The 18,916-nt window shown below is 36.8% G+C and overlaps 1 protein-coding gene across 1 annotated transcript in view; it reads left to right on the top strand.

Moving 5' to 3' along the window:
- Positions 1 to 18,916, top strand: part of MRC1 (mannose receptor C-type 1) — a 98,224-nt gene that overhangs the window by 24,182 nt on the left and 55,126 nt on the right. Inside the window, exons 5-8 of the mRNA XM_082617051.1 lie at positions 5,580 to 5,693; positions 8,851 to 8,997; positions 14,320 to 14,505; positions 17,547 to 17,704. Coding sequence (XP_082473177.1) covers positions 5,580 to 5,693; positions 8,851 to 8,997; positions 14,320 to 14,505; positions 17,547 to 17,704 — 605 coding nt within the window. The remainder of the gene's footprint in view (positions 1 to 5,579; positions 5,694 to 8,850; positions 8,998 to 14,319; positions 14,506 to 17,546; positions 17,705 to 18,916) is intronic.

Below are 18,916 nucleotides of genomic sequence, written 5' to 3'. Positions count from 1 at the left end.
AGAGAAACCTCAGAGTTGAAATGGTTTCACTTGGCTTTTTTTTTTTTTTTAAGGCATCTGTTTGCGGGTTGTGTTCTCTTGACTCTTCTGAGTTTTGCTTGTTTTCTGGCTTTCTGGAAGCCAAGGGGCAGGGCACAGGTTACTTTTGAACTCCTCCCCAGTTGCTAGGGGAAGGAGGCTATGTGAGCAGGACAGCATCTCTGGGCCCTCCACTCGCTTCCTCATTCCTGCCTCCACTATCAGGCTTCTGGCTGCAGGAAATGCTTCTCTAATCAGCAAGGGCTAGTACTGTGTCCCCAGGAGCGCAAACAAGCCCTAAGAGATTGGGAGGCTGAGTTCACCTCAGATACTTATTTGAATCTTATCCAAGCCTCCGGAATTTCAGTCAGCAAATTTTAACTGAAATCCGGGTAGGAATGACTTCTCGAATGAGATTTGTAATATTTCCTGCTTTTTCTTTAAGTCAACAATGCCGTGCATTAGGGGACAAAAAAAGGCTGACGGGGAATTTAAAAAATAAACCAGACTTTTGTTTTCTAGAGGGAAGATATGCATGACATTTATCAGCGTATATTGGGGAAGACTAGAAAGTCCTGGTGTGAGTGAGGGATTGTCATCTCCTCCATTCTGGAAAATGGGGCGCTAACATTTTTTAAAAACCACACATAGTTACCCTTTTAAAAAATGATTTCTTTTATGTGAGAATTTTGAGTAGTAAACTTCATTTTTCAAAAAGGTATAAGCCTCTTATGAGTCTGAGATCAAATTAGCTGTTATTTATTAAACAGCTGTTGTGTGTCAGACACTGAGCTTTATTTCTAAAGCTGACACCAACCTTGTAAATGAGTAAATATTGTCCCCACTTTATAGATAACAGGAGGGAGAAGGTAGGAATTTTGCCTAATGTCGCACGTTCAGAAAATAACTGAATTGGAATTCAGCACTGTCTTTCCATTATGCTCTGCCTGCGTCTCACTTAAAAATAAGCAAGGATTTGGTGGCCCCCAAAGCTTTAAAGAGAACATTTAATTTAGATGTCAGCAGCTCCTTGCTCCAGTAAATTTATTCTAAACTGGCAATCTGATTTCACATTATCTGCTGGGTTAACGGCTTCTGCCCAGCGGCCAGTTCTTATATCACCCAGAGTCATTTCATCATCTCTTCTTCTTCTACCCTCAAAGATGTTGGGACACCCTATTGAATCCTCAGTTCCTGAATCAGATTTATAACCATGTATGCGCAGGATTAGGATTTATAGAACTGAAATAAGATATAGGAAGTGAAATTGGCTAGCTGCTTCGATTCTTTTTGCCAGTTTCCGTATGGTGCTGGGTGGAGAACAAATTGGACCACAGTATAGAAAAGAACAATACAGTGTACTATTGGACAGTAATACGTCTTCTATTACAACTAAGTTCAAAAGTAGGTATAAACTGTTTCAGACGATACATGCAGGAAAATTTAACATTAAAAAGTTTAGCATGTGGAATTGATACTTTGTGTAATAATACTAAAAAAATTTGGTCATCTTCTTTAAAAAATTACAAACACATTAGAAAAAAATTGTGGATGACGCTCATCAGCTTTAAGTGATATATTTAACACAAAGCTTGAAATTTGTTTGTAAATCACACTTTTTGCCAACCCGAATTCAACATGGAGTAATAACAATAATAATAATATTAAGAATAGCAGTAGCTTACATTTATTGGGCATATACTGTGTATTAGGCCCTGTTTTAAGAGGTATTACTTAATTTAATTCTTCAAAACAAGCGTAGGAGTACCTAGGGCAGATAAGGAGAGTCTCAAAGGATAATTTCCTTAAAGAGTGATCATCTTTTCTCATCCTGCCAAACGTAGTAATTTAAGTAAGAAATCTCAGGCAAAATCTAATTTATTTATTCCTACAGTTCTGTTCAAAACTTCATAGTTTTGAAAACTTAGATATGCATAGTTTATTATAAGTTTTAAAATATACCAGAATATTTGATTTTGGGGAATAGCTATATCCAACATATACAAGCAACTCATACAACCCAACATCAAAAATAGACCCCCAAAGCCTGAGAAAAACCGAAACAACTTGAAGAGACATTTTCTCAAAGAAAACATACACATGAAAAGATGCTCGACATCATTAATCATCAGGGAAGTGCAAATCACAACCACTGTGAGATACCACTTCACACCGGTTAGAGTGGCTATTATCAAAAAGACAACAAATAGCAAATGTTGGCAAAGATGTGGAGAAAAGAGAACCCTCACGTGCTGTCAGTGGGGATGTGAACTGGTGCAGCCACTATGGGGAACCTTATGGAGGGTCCTCAAAAAACTAAAAATAGAACTACCATGGGATCCAGCAATTTTACTTCTGATTATTTACCTGGAAAAAACCCAAAAACACTAATTCAAAAAGACAGATGCATTCCAGTGTTCATTTCAGCATTATTTACAATAGCCAAGATATGGATACAACGTTAAGTGTCCATTGATAGACAAATGGATAAGGAAGATGTGGTATATATACATACATACAATGGAATATTACCCCACCATAAAAAATGAAATTTTGCCATTTGTGACAACATGGGTGAATCTAGAAGGTATTATGCTAAGTGAAATAAGTCAGAGACAGATGAATACCTCTTGATCTCACTTATATATGGAATCTAGAAAACAAAACAAAATGAAAACAGATGCATAGATACAGAGAACAAATGGGTGGCTGCCATAAGGGAGGGCAGGTGGGGAGTAGGTGAAATTGTTAGAGGATTAAGAGGTACAACCTTCCAGTTATATAACAAAGTCATGGGGATATAATACACAGCATAAAGAATATGGTCAATTATATTGTAATAACTTTGTATGGGCACAGATGTTACTAGACTTATCGTGGTGACCATTTCATAAGGTATGCAATGTCAGATCGCTATGTAGTATACCTGAAACTAATGTAATATTGTATGTCAACTGTATTTCCATAAGAAAAATAATTTATGAAAAAATCAATTTTCAGTGGTATTTAATAGAATAATTATTAACATAAAATATAGTATCAACATGACACTGATCCTAGAATGACATTTCTAAGGTACAGACTAGTAGACAGGCATCTCCTCCTGACACCTTATAAGTTATCTATTTACATGAATGAGGTGAGATGGCAGTTTTTGTTGGTTTCTTTAATTTACCCTAATGAGACATAAGTAATAGTTTAGTACTCAAAAGAGTTTTAATAACTATGTAAAATAATTAATAAACTAAAGGGAAACCATCAGTGAGATGGATAACTATAAAATTGATTTACTATAAATGAATTTCTATCACTTCATTATCAGTATTTTCTTTTTAATGAATGCAGTCATAGTTGATGATGCTCATTGCAGAGATTTAAGACTAAAGAAATATTAAGATTTTCCCTTTGATAATGTCATTTCCTTGACATAGCTTGTAATAAGTATTTTATTTTTTGGTAAAATTCCAACTTTGGAGAACCAAATGCTGAGTCTTCACAGGTAACCAGAGTGAGTTCTGCCATGGACTATTGTTTGGGGAGGGATGACATTTATCAGAAATATCTTTTTAGTTCATGGTTCTTTACTTAAAGGTGTGCTAACATCTAAACTTATCTGGAAAGTGTATTGTATCAATAATAGTAACTCATAGGCAAATTTAATTTAAACAAGGGTTGAGTTCACTGGAAACACCAAAGTGAACCCTGGGTGCAAGTCCTAATTTACTAATCCTCTGTTTCACTCTCCACAAGTTTCTTAACATCTCTGTCCTCAGTTTCTTCATCTGTAAAATGAAGGCACTGGATGAGATACCTCTCAAGGTGTATAAAGTACCTAAGGGCAAGAGCTGTACTAACTCAGACTTTTTTTTTCTAGAACACTTGATAAAGATAAGTGAATCTGAATTAATTTTCACTGACTTTTTACATGCTAGTAGTTAATTTCATCCCATTTTTATTACTTTATTTAAAGAAATTACACAATAGGGTTTACTTTTCAGTAAATAACTCCAGTATTGGATTCAGTTCAGTCCATTAAGCATCAACCTACCTAATCAATGTCAATCGAGTCAATATCCTCAAGTGGGTTCTCCCTTTGTCAGTGCCTTTCTGCCAGATGCTGAATAAACTAACAGCATTCAGGTCACATTTCTCCAAGAACGTGATCTGTGCTTTTATGGGGTTGGGGAGCAAAAAATTTGAGATATGATTCTGGGGCATCGAGTCACTGTAATCCCCTTTCATTTGAATTTGTGACATGAATGTGTATATATATCAGCTAATGAAAAATTGGGGAAAATTTCGGTGAATTTGGATAGCTTAGTTGGTTGCATCAGAACTAAAGGGTCTGGGATTTGATGTCATAAGAACCCAGGTTTAGGGACTTCCCTGGCGCTCCAGTGGTTAAGACTCCATGCTTCCAATGCAGGGGCGTGGATTTGGTCCCTGGTCGGGGAATTAAATCCCAAAAAGAACCTAGGTTTAAATTTCAACTCTGCACATGACATCTAAACTCTTTGGGTGTCAAATTCCTCATCTGTACAATGGAGATGGCAGTACCTAATTAGAGTTTGTGGGGATTGAAAACGAGTGAAAACAGTGCCCTGAATATAGTAAGTGGTTATTCTCACCATTGAAAAGATTTGACTGGGGAATATATCCTCTAGAGAACAGTAAATATAAAGTGGTCCATTTATGATTACCCTTTATGTTTATAGACACTTCAGGTTGGTGTTTTATTTAAGGCAAAAGATAGTTTTCCTTTTCATTAATTCTTTTAAATCAACTAAAAAGAATACAGAGAGAACAGCAAATCCATGGTTTTTAAAAAGTCATAGGTAATAACACATTAGAGTTGTTTAACCTGAGTGGACTGAGGTCCCTGTTGCTTCTGTTTTGTTTTTTATTGCATCTCAGGCCTAGCACAGACTTTGAAACCTTGTCATTATGATTTATTAGCTGCCTAAGTAAAGTGTTATTCATAGTAGCACAAGCACTTAGTGTTTAGATTTTAATCATCATCTTAATGAGGAAAAAAACGGATTTTTTAAAATGTCATCAAATAAAATTCTGAGAGTAAGTTCTAAAATATGAGGTTGGGTAATAACTTATGAGAGTGATATAGATTGAAATGTGTATTAAACTTTTTCATGATAGAAAATGGTGACTTTGATACAAAATAAATCTTAGTTTTACTCTAAAGTGAAGTAAACATGTTTCTGTTTGATGATAGTCAAAGAGAGTCTTCTCCAAATTAGAAGCACATTCGCACGATCCTATAGAAGTCATCAAGATGCTGGGGGCTGAAGCCTAGTCACATCTGGGTTAGACCCTTAGCAAGACCGTTCCTGGCTTATCTGTGTTCTCACCTCAGTTTCTTTACATGCCCATGGAGGTAATGGTTGTACTTGCTTCCCGCTGATGAGAGGATCAAAGGAGACATGCTTGGCATGTTTTTCATTACTTCTCTCTAGTACATTTTGATTCAAGTACCTAATTCTGAATTTGATTTCACCATCTTTTCTGAATGTCAGTTTTGTTTTTGTTTTGCTTTTGTCATAAAGGGTTAACCAGTTCCTTGACTTCAGGACTCTGGATTGGACTGAACAGTCTGAGTTTCAACAGTGGATGGCAGTGGAGCGGGGGCAGTCCGTTCCGATATTTAAACTGGTTACCAGGTAGGGTTAAGCTCATCTGATTAACTTGGTGGCGTTAAGCTGGTTGAATTCATCTGCATTTAATTTAGCTAGGTACCATGGAGACCTTCATCAGCTCACATGTAGATCTCAAAGAGAAGAATTGGGAGATTTCATCAAGTACGGTTTATTTCTCACCTTGCTTTGAAACCTGCCAACTAGATTTGAATACTCTAACACCATAAGGTTATTCCAGCTTTCTGGGATAAGGACTTGTCTGGAAGAATGATCACACAAGTCAATAGAGGACTCTGTTAAAGTATATATTTGCAGAGCATCGTTGATTTGCTAGGTATTATATTCAAAAATTTGATTTTATATTTATGACATATATATATAATATAATGCTACATAGTATATTCAAAGATTTTACACATATTTATTTATATCTGCACACACTATGAATTTAAAAAATTTAAATTGTTTTAGGCTGGAGAATTTCTCATTATCTTGAGCCATGAGGTATTTGCAATATTTCTGTCATCATTATAATGATCTGAAGGTCTACGTTGACGCCATTTTCTCCTATTTTTAATCGACTAGAGTTGGATTAAAAATAATACCAGCCACAGATTGTAATATTCCATACTAGCGTAATCATTCATGAGCAATTTTGTTGACAGTTTGTAATTTAGTTGTAGAAAAACACGGGATGATCAAGCCTTCAACGGCTTTCCCATTTTTTGGAGGACAGAAAATGCTCTGAGCTAATATTTCTATATTGTTGTAACATAGAGGTAACAGAACATAAAAGGAGACTAGATGATAAAGATTTTTTACATATACAGAAATTATTCTGAGAAAACAAAAGGACCAATGATGACAAAAAGTCTTCATCTTATTCACCAATACCAACCATTGTTAGTGGCTGCTTAAGGCACTCTACTGAGTATAATTCTCCACTCCCAACCCAGGCCCCATCCTGTACTAATCTTGATTTATTAGGAACGTGTGCAGGTAAGGATTAGTGATGTCTGCCGTAGGTGTGGGAAAGGACGGGTCACATTTTCATTTACCAGTTCTGCTATGGAAAATACTGGTGTGGTGTTTCTTCATATGGTCAGACTTCTTTTTTAAAGCCATCGAATGGTTTTTGCATTTGGCTTAGAAAATTAAACTCTCCATTTTCCATGTTACCGACTTATGGTATTAAAAAGAAAAAGAAAACTTTGAAATAAATAGATAATATTCAGAATATGCTAAAACATAAGAGGGAATTTTTAGAGGACATACATTGGTTTAAACTGATTAGATTTTACTATGAAATTTGACTTTCAATTTACTCCTTCAATGCATGATGTTTACAGGGCTGTCACTAAGAGTCAGCTCTGCTTTCCTCTGGAATATGGTAAGTAAACACTGCTGCAAGGGAATATAAGATGTGCTATTTATGAATGAGAATTTGATTTGTCTGCTTACTGACTCAGTCACACTAAATTGGAGAATGCCAATTGGCTTAGTCAGATCATTAGACAATAATAATCATTTGTTGGGGGATTAGTTTATTCTTTGCTGCTTAATTATTGTAGGCAGATCATTTTATTTATTACTCAATTTTAAGTGATGATTATTGTAATATTTAACCACTTCCATTCTGAGAGTTCAGTGAGAAAATTGAGGGGTCTAGATTCTGTGAAAGTGAGGAATAAAATTGGAATACTAATGAGAAAGGAAAAGAAATGTCCTTCCTTATTAAACCAATTCCTGAGAAGTAGGCACAAAATTAAACCACCTTCTGAAATAATATGAGAGTTTCTTCAAATGAAAATTAGAAACCTTGTGGAACATTAGAAGTTGTTATTGTATAAATTGTTCAATCACCCTTCAATTGAGTAATTAACAAGTAAAGCATCTATTAAAATACATCTACATTTGAAGTGAGGATATTTTACACAAATGGTATAGAAGTGTGAATTCAAATATATAACTATAGTAACCATTTAAAGACAAAGAGTTGATATATTAAAGTAGGTATTGGTGTTCTATTGATAAATAACTGTATTACTATGATTTACCAGCTCATATATTAAATAATAACTGTTAGCTGTAAAATACATTATCGTTTCCAGAAGTTTCTTTCTAGTACTGGTACCTTCTCTGTTAGTTCAGTTATACTGGAAGTTTGGTCATACTATCAACACATGTAAAAAACATCTTTATCCTTACCACTAACAATTTTTTCTTTGCGTGCTGTTCAAGCAACTTCCAAAAATTTTTGACAAAGGCTTTATGGAGCAGGTGATGTGATTCCCATCTTTTGGGAAGGGGAAGTGTGGTCCAGGTCCAGGTCGTAAACACGTGAGAGGTCACAAAGCAGAATCATTGACAAAATGTGACTCATCAACCTGTCTTCTCTTGTGAGATGGAGCAAGTTTTTAGAGCACTCGTTTCAAAATCATTTATTAAAGTGGTGGAAAAGCATGAGAAATGTGGGTACCTATGCATGATTCGATTGCATTAAGAAAGTTGACTTGACCTGGTTCTTTAATCCGCTTCCAGTAAGCAATGAGGTGAGAGGTTAGCTGCTAAAAGTATCCTTCAGTAGGCTGAGTTGAAAATCTTGAGAGGGAGTCTGAGCTCTGGGAGTCCTTTACCAGCGTTTACTATGGCACATTGCTGCTTCTAGCATCTCTTTCCTTCTCTTTCTCGCATTGCCTTCTTTCCTGCCTCTTCTTTCTAATTGGAGAAAGTTTTTCCATGTCCAGAAATTCTCTGGCTGGTCCACAGTTAGCTTGACTTAGGTTTTTGGGGAGGTATCGACAGTGTTGAATATGGCTGATTTGGAACATTGTATATTCTTTTGTTATTTACCCCCCTATCATACATAAAATAACCCAGTGTAAAGATTGTTCAGGGTTTAAGGTTTAGCTTTATTGTTTGATATTGTGGGGAAAAATTTATTTCAAAGAAGTAAACTTATATAATCAACATTTCAGGTATTGGAATGATCCAACAATGAGAAAACAAATAGACACCCAACATGTCTTTTGCTCTGCAGGCAGTAAATATTTATTTGTGAATGTGTAGCAGAAAGAGTGGGGATCCAATAAATGCCAAGGATAAACACACGAGGCTCTGGGGGTCTATCTACTTGTAATTCCTATAATAGTCCCACTTTTATTTTTTCTTTTCCCCAAAGGAAGTCCATCAGCAGAACCAGGAAAAAGCTGTGTGTCACTAAATCCCGGGAAAAGTGCTAAATGGGAAAATCTGCAATGTGTTCAGAAACTAGGCTATATTTGTAAAAAGGGCAACACAACTTTGAATTCTTTTGTGATCCCCTCAGGTAAGTGATCTATTTGATCTGAAGTGTATAAAATATTATAATTTAAAGATCAAATTACAGTCTAGTCCTAACTGTAGGCAATGACAGGTTTTGTTGATCATTTATGGTATCAACTTAATGATATTCCTACAGAATGTCTTTTTGTTGGTTGCTAACCTTTGCTGAGTGTTCTGAAGTGTTTGGGCATGAGCAAAGCCTTTGACACAGCATTAATAAAAATTTTATCTTCACAGCTGCCCTGTGAGGTAGGTATTATTATTCACACATTTTAGATGAGGAAAAAGATAGTCAGAGGATATAAAAAACTCGCACATGTGACAAAACTGGAATCCAAGCTAGGAAATCAGTATCTGAAAGGAATGTTTTTATTATGTCCTCACTATTTAATGGCGTATCTGGGCACCAGTGTTATTTAGTTTAACATATACACTGAAGTCTTCACCAAAATGGAATAAAACATCCCAGAAGTAGTCACTGAATTTTATATATAGGCTAGACCAGTGGGAAAAAATGCAATTATGCTCTCTATTATAATTTTATAGAAGAATTAAGCTACTAAGCCCAGAATGCATTTTTTCCTTCAAATTGACAAAAAGCAAACTAACTATTGATACATTTTTTTCACTATCAGCTGTTTTTGGAGAGACGCTTAATACTTCAAGGTCATTTATGTATGTATATATATATTCTGCTTGGGAAATCTGACAGCGTGGCATTCTTTACTTTTTTTGCTCCTTGACTTTTAAAAGCAATTTCATTTATTTTAAAATATGATCGACATGGCTAGAAAGTCCATGGTACAACATGATAAATAATAATAATTTCTTCCAGTTCTTACTTCAAATTTGCAGTTCCTCTCTGAATAACTGTGTCTGGGTGTATATCCTTACCTAGTTATTCTATGACTATATGAATAAATATGTTTGTAATTCTTTTTGTCTGTTTTATACAAATGACAGCATATGATACACTTTGCTCTACTTTTTTCACTTAATAACAATTTTGGGCATCCTTCCATACAGTACATAGGTAGCTTCTGTGTTCATTTTTATGGCTGTACGTTAGCCATTGCAGGGAGAGACCATGTTTTTTTTAACCAGTCCCCTATTAATGGAACTTTAGTTTACTTCCAATTTTTTATTATTACAAACAATCCCACAGTGAGTAACTTTATACATATGTCATTTGATATGTGTGATTATTTCTAGAAGTGGAATTGCCAGATCAAAGAGTGGGTGGGTTTGCCATTTTAATGGATACAAATATGGCGGAGCTCTCCAATGGATATAGATGAGGGTCCCATTATTGGGTTTGATTATACTTTACAGGGTCACCCTTATGGCTGTGGGCACGCCTCAGGGAGACCTCAGTCATTTTTGTATTTCATCTCCTCTATTCCTCCCATACGAGAAATGGTACTGATATAATCCTTCCCTCTTGGAAGAGCTCGTATAATTCTCCTTCAGAAGATTTGGAATTACCACTTAGGGGATGAGGAGAATGGTGGTTTTATCATGTCTGAGGTAAGGAGGTGGAATTCTGTAACTTGGCCTTGTTCCTTAACCCCCCAGTTTTAGTTTCCTATCTATTAAGTGGAAATACTAACATTTGTTCTTCCTGTGAATGTTTGTTCATATTGTCAAGCACTCAGTCCATTATTCTTATTTCTCTGCTATGGCTGTTACTGGAACCAAACTTGGGTCTGCTGGTCTGCGTGCAGTAAAGCCAATCTACTGACACCGGGTTGTGGTGAAGGAAATTGCAGGGTTTATTGCAGGTGCCAAGCAAGGAGTCCAGGGCAGCTAGTGCTCAAAACACTGAACTCCCCTATGGGTTTCAGGAAAGCATTTGTAAAGTCCAGGTGAGGGAGGTGGGTTGCAGGGTATGTGATCAGCTTGTGCACAATTCTGTGATTGGTTGATGGTAAGGGAACAGGGCAGTGTCCCAGGGGTTAATGTTATCAATCCTTAGGTGCCAACACGCTCCTGATCATGAAGTAGTTAATTTCTTCCATTTGGTGGTGGTTTTAGCATCTGTAAAACAACTCAGGAAATGTCCATCAGATACTATTATCTGGGTACTTCAGAGAGGAGCTACAGCAGAGGATATGGGGGAGGGGCTCTGTCCCAGGAAGGCTCCCTAAGGTCTTGCTCGGTTACATGCCTTACTTGCTTCACTTGCTAACTTTCACTTCCCATTGGTTTTTGAATTTCTCTATACTTCCTGGATTAATCATTCTATCTTATCTATAAACTCAAATAAACCAGAGCTTGGAAAAGCATATCAGAGTTAGGATTATGAGGCATACATTATGGGTGACTTTCTTGGGCAAGGGTTCCACCTCGTCCCCTGTTTGTCTTTGCAATGCCACCCTGTTCGTCCATGATCCCTAGGTTGCTAGAGCTACACTGTCCAGTTCAGTAGCCACTAACCACATGTGACCACTGAGCACATGAAATGCGGCTAGTTCCAACAGAGATTTGCCGTGAGTGTAAAATACACGGTGGACTCACAAGACGTCGCATGAAAAACAAAAGTAAACGATCTCATTATTTTTTAATTGATTACATATTGATATGATAATATTTTGGATATATTGGGTTAAATATGATGTATTCTTATAATGAAAGTTACCTGTCTCTCTTGAGACTTGTATTTAACATGGCAACTGGCAAATGTATAATTCCATACGTGGCTCCCATTTGTGGATTATGTTATATTTCAGTCAGACAGTGTTGCTGTACAGGAATAAGCCATTTTTTGTGGCTGCCCCAGGGGACGCCTCTACATTGGTTGTTTTCCTGTTTTGAAATATTTTAAAAGTGCATCTGTTTAGTTTTTGAAGCCCTCAGCATGTGCTGGCATCATTTTCAGCTTTCTTGAGCAGCAAAATTAAAATATCCCACAAGAGGGCTCCAGAGTGATACTAACCTTTTTTTTTTTTTTTTTTTTTTTTTTTGGTAACTACTGGAACTGTATAGAAGGAATAGATTTTCTAAAAGTATGCATTTCTCTGTTATAATAATACAGTGTTTGGATCTCAGGACTGCCTATTTACTTGAATGACTCTACTCAGAATCTTGAGCTTATACAAAGGTGATGCAGACATTCCCAGACTTTGAGAGACTATGGAACTGATACATGAAACGGATAACAAAGGTGCCCTGTACTGAACCTTTACTAAGGCAGCACATTTGAGAACATTTAGTATCAAACTTAAATATAGAAATTGACATTCATTTGGCAATATAGTCCCTCTTTAAGCAAGATATATTGCTCAATTGCTGTTTGAAATAGTATCCATAAAATGGTCATAATAAGCTGTTGTATAGTGAATATAACTTCAGTTCTTTTTCTTGACCAACAATTCATGACACTTACTCTGTGCCAGGCCCTGTGCCATTTCAGGGCCTATATGAGGATGAATGAAGCGAGTCTCTTGCCTTTGAACATTGTTACTGACACTTTCCCTGGCTCATTACTGTCACAGTGCATATTTGTCATGTATAATCAAGGTCATGACATTTTTTCTTTTTTTCTTTTTTTTTTTTTTTTTTTTGCATTATGCGGGCCTCTCACTGTTGTGGCCTCTCCTGTTGCGGAGCACAGGCTCCGGACGCGCAGGCTCAGCGGCCATGGCTCACGGGCCCAGCCGCTCTGCGGCATGTGGGATCTTCCCAGACCGGGGCACGAACCCGTATCCCCTGCATTGGCAGGCGGACTCTCAACCACTGCGCCACCAGGGAAGCCCAAGGTCATGACATTTGACCCTGACTACTAGTAGCAATAATTAGGACATTGGTCACTGTTACTGGTTTGATTAAACATTGTTGTCATATTTGTAATTTATAGTCGTATTATCTCAAGTGCAGAAGAACACAGTGAGGATGGGTAGTTTAATATTAGTACTAGTATTAATATTATTTACAATTTTTTTTTCTTTTTTTTTTTTTTTCTTTTTGCAGTATGCGGGCCTCTCACTGTTGTGGCCTCTCCCGTTGCGGAGCCCAGACTCCGGACGCGCAGGCCCAGAGGCCATGGCTCGTGGGCCCAGCCGCTCCACGGCATGTGGGATCTTCCCAGACCAGGGCATGAACCCGTGTCCCCTGCATTGGCAGGCGGACTCTCAACCACTGCGCCACCAGGGAAGCCCAAGGTCATGACATTTGACCCTGACTACTAGTAGCAATAATTAGGACATTGGTCACTGTTACTGGTTTGATTAAACATTGTTGTCATATTTGTAATTTATAGTCGTATTATCTCAAGTGCAGAAGAACACAGTGAGGATGGGTAGTTTAATATTAGTACTAGTATTAATATTATTTACAATTTTTTACATACATGGATAGTTTGGTTCATGTGATGTGACTGACCCAACATCACACAGCTTGTGGCAGATTCAGATTTTGCCTGAAAGACTTCGGAATCGAAGTCCCTGTGATTTCTGCACTGTTATGTGTCATCTTCTGGGAGCAAATCCACGGCAATGGGTTAGTTCAAAGGCACAGGTGGCCGGCTCACACTGCCATGGTTTCAGAAGCTCCTTGGTGACCCCCCTCCTGCCCCCCACCCATTCTAGGCCCTGTGTCAGCACATCTTTCTCCTGCCTGCCTTGTGAGTCTTGCCCATCCTCTGAGGGATGGATGGCTTCCTAATGTCCGTAGAATAGAGGTAACTTGAAATCTTCTGAGGAATGAATACATTATATGGCAAAGCTCTTGTGCTTCCAGTATTTATAGAACATGCTTAGGACAGGTATGCCGATGATAAAATGCAGATGAAATGAGACAATCTGTTGTATTTTGCTGTGGCCTTGTTGTAGGTACAGTTGAAAATAACAGATTTCTCATTTGGCTTTATTTTAAAATGAAAGATGACTTCCATATCATCTTTAGTCTGAAAGCAAACACAATCTCGTCTATCTTTTGTGAATACCTGTGCCAAAAAATGGAAAAATAAATATTAGCTATATTTGCCTATGACTATGAATTGTTTCCTATAGAGAATGATAGAAAATATTGTTAAATTAAAAATTTTTAAAAACAATAAAAAAACCTCCTTTTAGGGCTTCCCTGGTGGCGCAGTGGTTGAGAGTCTGCCTGCCGATGCAGGGGACACGGGTTCGTGCCCCGGTCCGGGAAGATCCCACATGCCGCGGAGCAGCTGGGCCCGTGAGCCATGGCCGCTGAGCCTGCGCGTCTGGAGCCTGTGCTCCGCAACAGGAGAGGCCACAACAGTGAGAGGCCCGCGTACCGCAAAACAAACAAACAAAAAACTTCCTTTTAAATGTTTTCCAAACTCTTTTTCTTTTTTTTCTAGAAAGTGATGTGCCTACCAACTGTCTAAGTCAGTGGTGGCCGTATGCAGGTCACTGTTACAAGATTTACAGAGAAGACAAGAAAATCCAAAGAGATGCTTTGATTGCATGTAGGAAGGAAGGTGGTGACCTAGCAAGTATACACAGCATCGAAGAATTTGACTTCATTATCTCCCAGCTGGGCTATGGTAAGAACTTCATCTGTAATACACTTGATTCTCATCTTCCTGACTTACCACCCATCTTTGGAAAATTTAATCATAAATGTTAAATCTAATAATCTAATAAATTCAAGTTAACAATTCAATGAACAATTTAGTAACAAATATTAATCATGCCTAAAATATTAAAATTATATAGTAATTTAAAGAATTTCTACCACTAAGAGAACATTTGAGTTTTTTTAATATGGAATCAACTTATGCATAGTTTTAAGAATACTGTGTTTCTATATATAATCTGTATTCAGAGCAGTCTACCTTACATTTGTGAACAATATTTCACTAGTTGGAATTAGTTGTGTGTATGGATGTATTTTCTCTTTTAAGGCCCATATTTTGTCTCACAGGAAAGGTCTCTAAATGAACCATCTCATCCTTTGAATTTTACTTTCTTTATTAATCTAGCTAAGGCTGCTAGAATGATGAGCAGAGAAAGAAAGAATTTATTTGATTGGAGCGGTTAGATGGTGGCCTACACCTTTTAAAGAAATTTGCATCTCGATTTTAGGACTCTAAGAGATGAAGAGAAAATGTAGTAACTAAATATTGTAAAGTTTTAAAAGATTGGCCCTATCAAAAACATTTAAAAAGTGAGTAAAATGAGTTGGGGATACTTATCCTGAAGAGGAGGAGGGCGAGGAAGGAAGTAGTGATGACGGGTGCTCAGTCATACTTGCTGATTAAATGATGATCATTTTCTGCTTCCACTTACGATACTGCAGAATAGCTGGACCTTTTCGTTTCCAGAGAGCAAAACAAGAGGAAATGGATGGTGGTGATGGTGGGGACTGCTTCCTGACACTTACTGCCTGAAAATTGATAGGAGCGGGGGTAGGGGAGAAGAAAAAAACAATGAACAAATAGATGAGAAAAATAAAGTAGTCTCAGAGAAAGATGTAAAATATCCCCACCACTGCTGCTGTTCGTGCCAGTGCTGAATGGAATCCTTTCTCCTTTGCTCACCTCACTGAGTTTGGTAGGGTGATGATGATATTCTGCTACAGCCCATAAATAATTTCTTGATTAGCCTACATTTACCTATCCTGTAGCATCTGGACTCCACGGTAATAATGTAATCAAAACCAGTGTATCTGAATAATATCATGACATAGATGGCATGATACTTATAATAGGGAATAAAGTTTGCAAGTGACTCAGTGGAAAACACATTAGTTAAGGGGCTGTAGGGCTAACGTGCACATTTTGCTCTACTTTATATAATATGGTCTAGTAATAGGAGAACCTTATATATTTATTGCTAGAGTTATTTTAGGAGTTTGGATGGCGAAGGTTGCTTTTAAACTCAGCTGGAGAATTAGTAAACTTTCACTATGGAAACCTTCTGTTTTTTATTATTGATAAAGGTTTATTTATTTAAAACAATACAAACAATATTGATAAAGGTAAAGGAAAGTTATAAAATTAAAATTATTGTTTCTAAGTCAGAAGCCTAGAAAACCTTTTTTTAGCTAGTTGAGTTGATATCTTTCATGTTAATCATGGAAATACAGTGGATAAATTGGGACCTACACATATAAGTTATGACTCCATCAACAAAGACAGCTTCCCTAACAGATTGATAAGTCCGTCTAACAACTTTATGCTCACATCTTATATATTTTTGTCGGATCAAGCTTGTGCCTACGAAAGCTACAGGGGGGGGGAGAACAGTTTAGTGTGAAAAATGTTTATCAGAAACTCTTAATACTTTATTATAATTGTGGGACTTGGGAGTTTAGGTTTTCATTGGTCTTGAACCTAAAAACCTTGAGGGGTACATGAGGTCATTTTGGAGCCTATATTTACTGCCCAAAGAACATGATCTGCCAGATTAAGTGAAAGGAAAAGGGGTCATCCTGACAATGCCATTCATGTTTCATGGTGCTGGAAACATCTGCTGGGACTGGCACCAGGCCAGTCAGGGACTTCTCCAAAAGCAAAGATGAGTGACAGTTTTAGGAGGAAGAGACTAAACCATTTAGGGAAATTCCTATACAATGCGGCATATTTCTCATTTTCTACTACAACGTCATCTTTACAAACTTTTGGCAAGTAATTTTATTTAACTGTTTAAAGAACATATGAAACTTAAATAGATATTGAATTGTGTATTCCTTCGATTTTTAAAATATGGAAATGTGTATGATTTTAGTCATGAGACCTCAGGCCTTCTATTTTGTCCCATTTTTACTTATGATATTTAGAATTCTTAGAATTAAAACTACTGATAAAATCAATAATGCTCTTCATAGAATTTTCAAAACAGAATGATCATCTTTTATATCTATACCTGGTTGTTTTTATTTTAACTTTTGTTTGTTATTTGGGTTTTTCTGGTGTTTCATAGTGAAAATGGTGGCAGATTCATTCATATACATAGACTAATAAATAAGTGCTAAATGCCAGAAGACAGCCCAACCCTTCAGTTTATATATTTTCTCACTGTATGGATCATTTTCACTCCTATTACAGTGATTAAACTTTAACAGAAACACCTAGAATGTTCTTGATAACATCTTCAGTAAAATAGGAGTGGTTTTTAATTTTTATTATTTTAAAACATTCATAAGATTTAATCGTAGTCAAATAGATTTATATATAAATAAGCTACCATATTTCCAGCACACCATGAGTGTGGTTGGTATGATAAATTATTTATAACAAAAAAGCAGCTTCACAAGATAGAGGATAATGATAGACCTACTTCAGTTTCCATTTAACAACTCCCAGGAGATAGAATTTGCAGTAGCACAACAAAAGAATACAGTCATATCCACAATGTGAAGAATACATTACACATTTTAAACTAAAATTGACAACATAAAATGTAGTTGACATCTCAGTCTACAGAGGTAGATCCGTTTAAAGCTCAAGAGGATGGTCTTTCATGATAGTGATAATATCAAGGGAGTTGTTGATAAAGAATGGGTCTTCCTTTCCTGATAACCTTCTGATGGTTAGAAAGAAAACTTTGGGTAAATGACTTCTGTGTTTTTCTTCCTGTTTAGAGCCAAGTGATGAGTTATGGATTGGCTTAAATGACATCAAGATTCAAATGTACTTTGAATGGAGTGATGGAGCCCCTGTAACATTTACCAAATGGCTTCGTGGAGAACCAAGTCATGAAAACAATAGGCAGGAAGACTGTGTGGTGATGAAAGGCAAAGTAAGCCAACTTTAGTTACTGATACCTAGCAAAAGCCACAGGGAAATTTTCCTTCCATCCCACTTATTACCTACGATTGTTTCCATTGTTTCTATTCTACTGAATTGACATAGATCAAGGTTGAACGAGAATTCAGGTTCAGTTTTTTGAGTCTCTCTCAGTTGTCTGGCACACCCAAATTCTCAAGAGGACTAGAAAAGCAACAGACAGAAACTTTCATTTCAAAGATGAAATTAACCAATAACGAACGCTCATATCATTTCTATGCTTGGTTCTAAGTTTGTTTTTTTTTTAATTTTTATTGGAGTATAGTTGATTTTCCATGTTGTGTTAGTGTCTACTGTACAGCAAAGTGAATCAGTTATGCATACACATATATCCGCTCTTTTTTAGATTCTATTCCCATATAGGTCATTACAGAGTATTGAGTAGAGCTCCCTGTGCTCTACAGCAGGTCCTTATTAGTTATCTATTTTATATATAGTAGTGTGTATATGTCAATCCCAATCTCCCAATTTATCTCTTCCCCCTTTCCCCCCGATAACCATACGTTTTCTACATCTGTGACTCTGCTTCTGTTTTGTAAATAAGTTTATTTGTACACTTTTTTTAGATTCCACATATAAGTGATATATATTTGTCTTTCTGTGTCTGACTTACTTCACTCAGTATGACAATCTCTAGGTCCATCCATGTTGCTGCAATTGGCATTATTTTGTTCTTTTTTATGGCTAATATTCTGTTGTATGTATGTACCACATCTTTTTTATCCATTCCTCTGTCGATGGACATTTAGGTTGCTTCCATGTCCTGGCCATTGTAAATAATGCTGCAATGAACATTGGGGTGCATATATCAAATTATAGTTTTCTCTGGGTATATGCCTAGGAGTGGGATTGCTGGGTCATATGGTAGTTTTATTTTTGTTTTTTGGAGGAACCTGCATATTGTTCTCCATAGTGCCTGCACCAATTTACATTCCCACCAATGGTGTAGGAGGGTTCCCTTTTCTCCACAGGTGGTGGCACATGTTTTTACATGGCTTGATGAATCAATTCAGAGCTTTGGTCCTACTTTTAGCTGGTTGCTCTGAGTGGATGGAGACCTAGCTAGATCTACTCTGGGTCCAACAGCCTAGAGTCTGTGCTTGGAGAGCTACAGATTTTTTTTTAGGTTACAAAGAGGTGCCAAATATGAAAAAATGGCTTCCAT

This window comes from Mesoplodon mirus (assembly GCF_964341445.2).
Source record: "Mesoplodon mirus genome assembly, chromosome: 4".
Taxonomy (NCBI): Eukaryota; Metazoa; Chordata; class Mammalia; order Artiodactyla; family Ziphiidae; genus Mesoplodon; species Mesoplodon mirus.
Note: the sequence above shows the minus strand (reverse complement) of the source record. Positions and strands in the feature narration are given on the sequence as shown.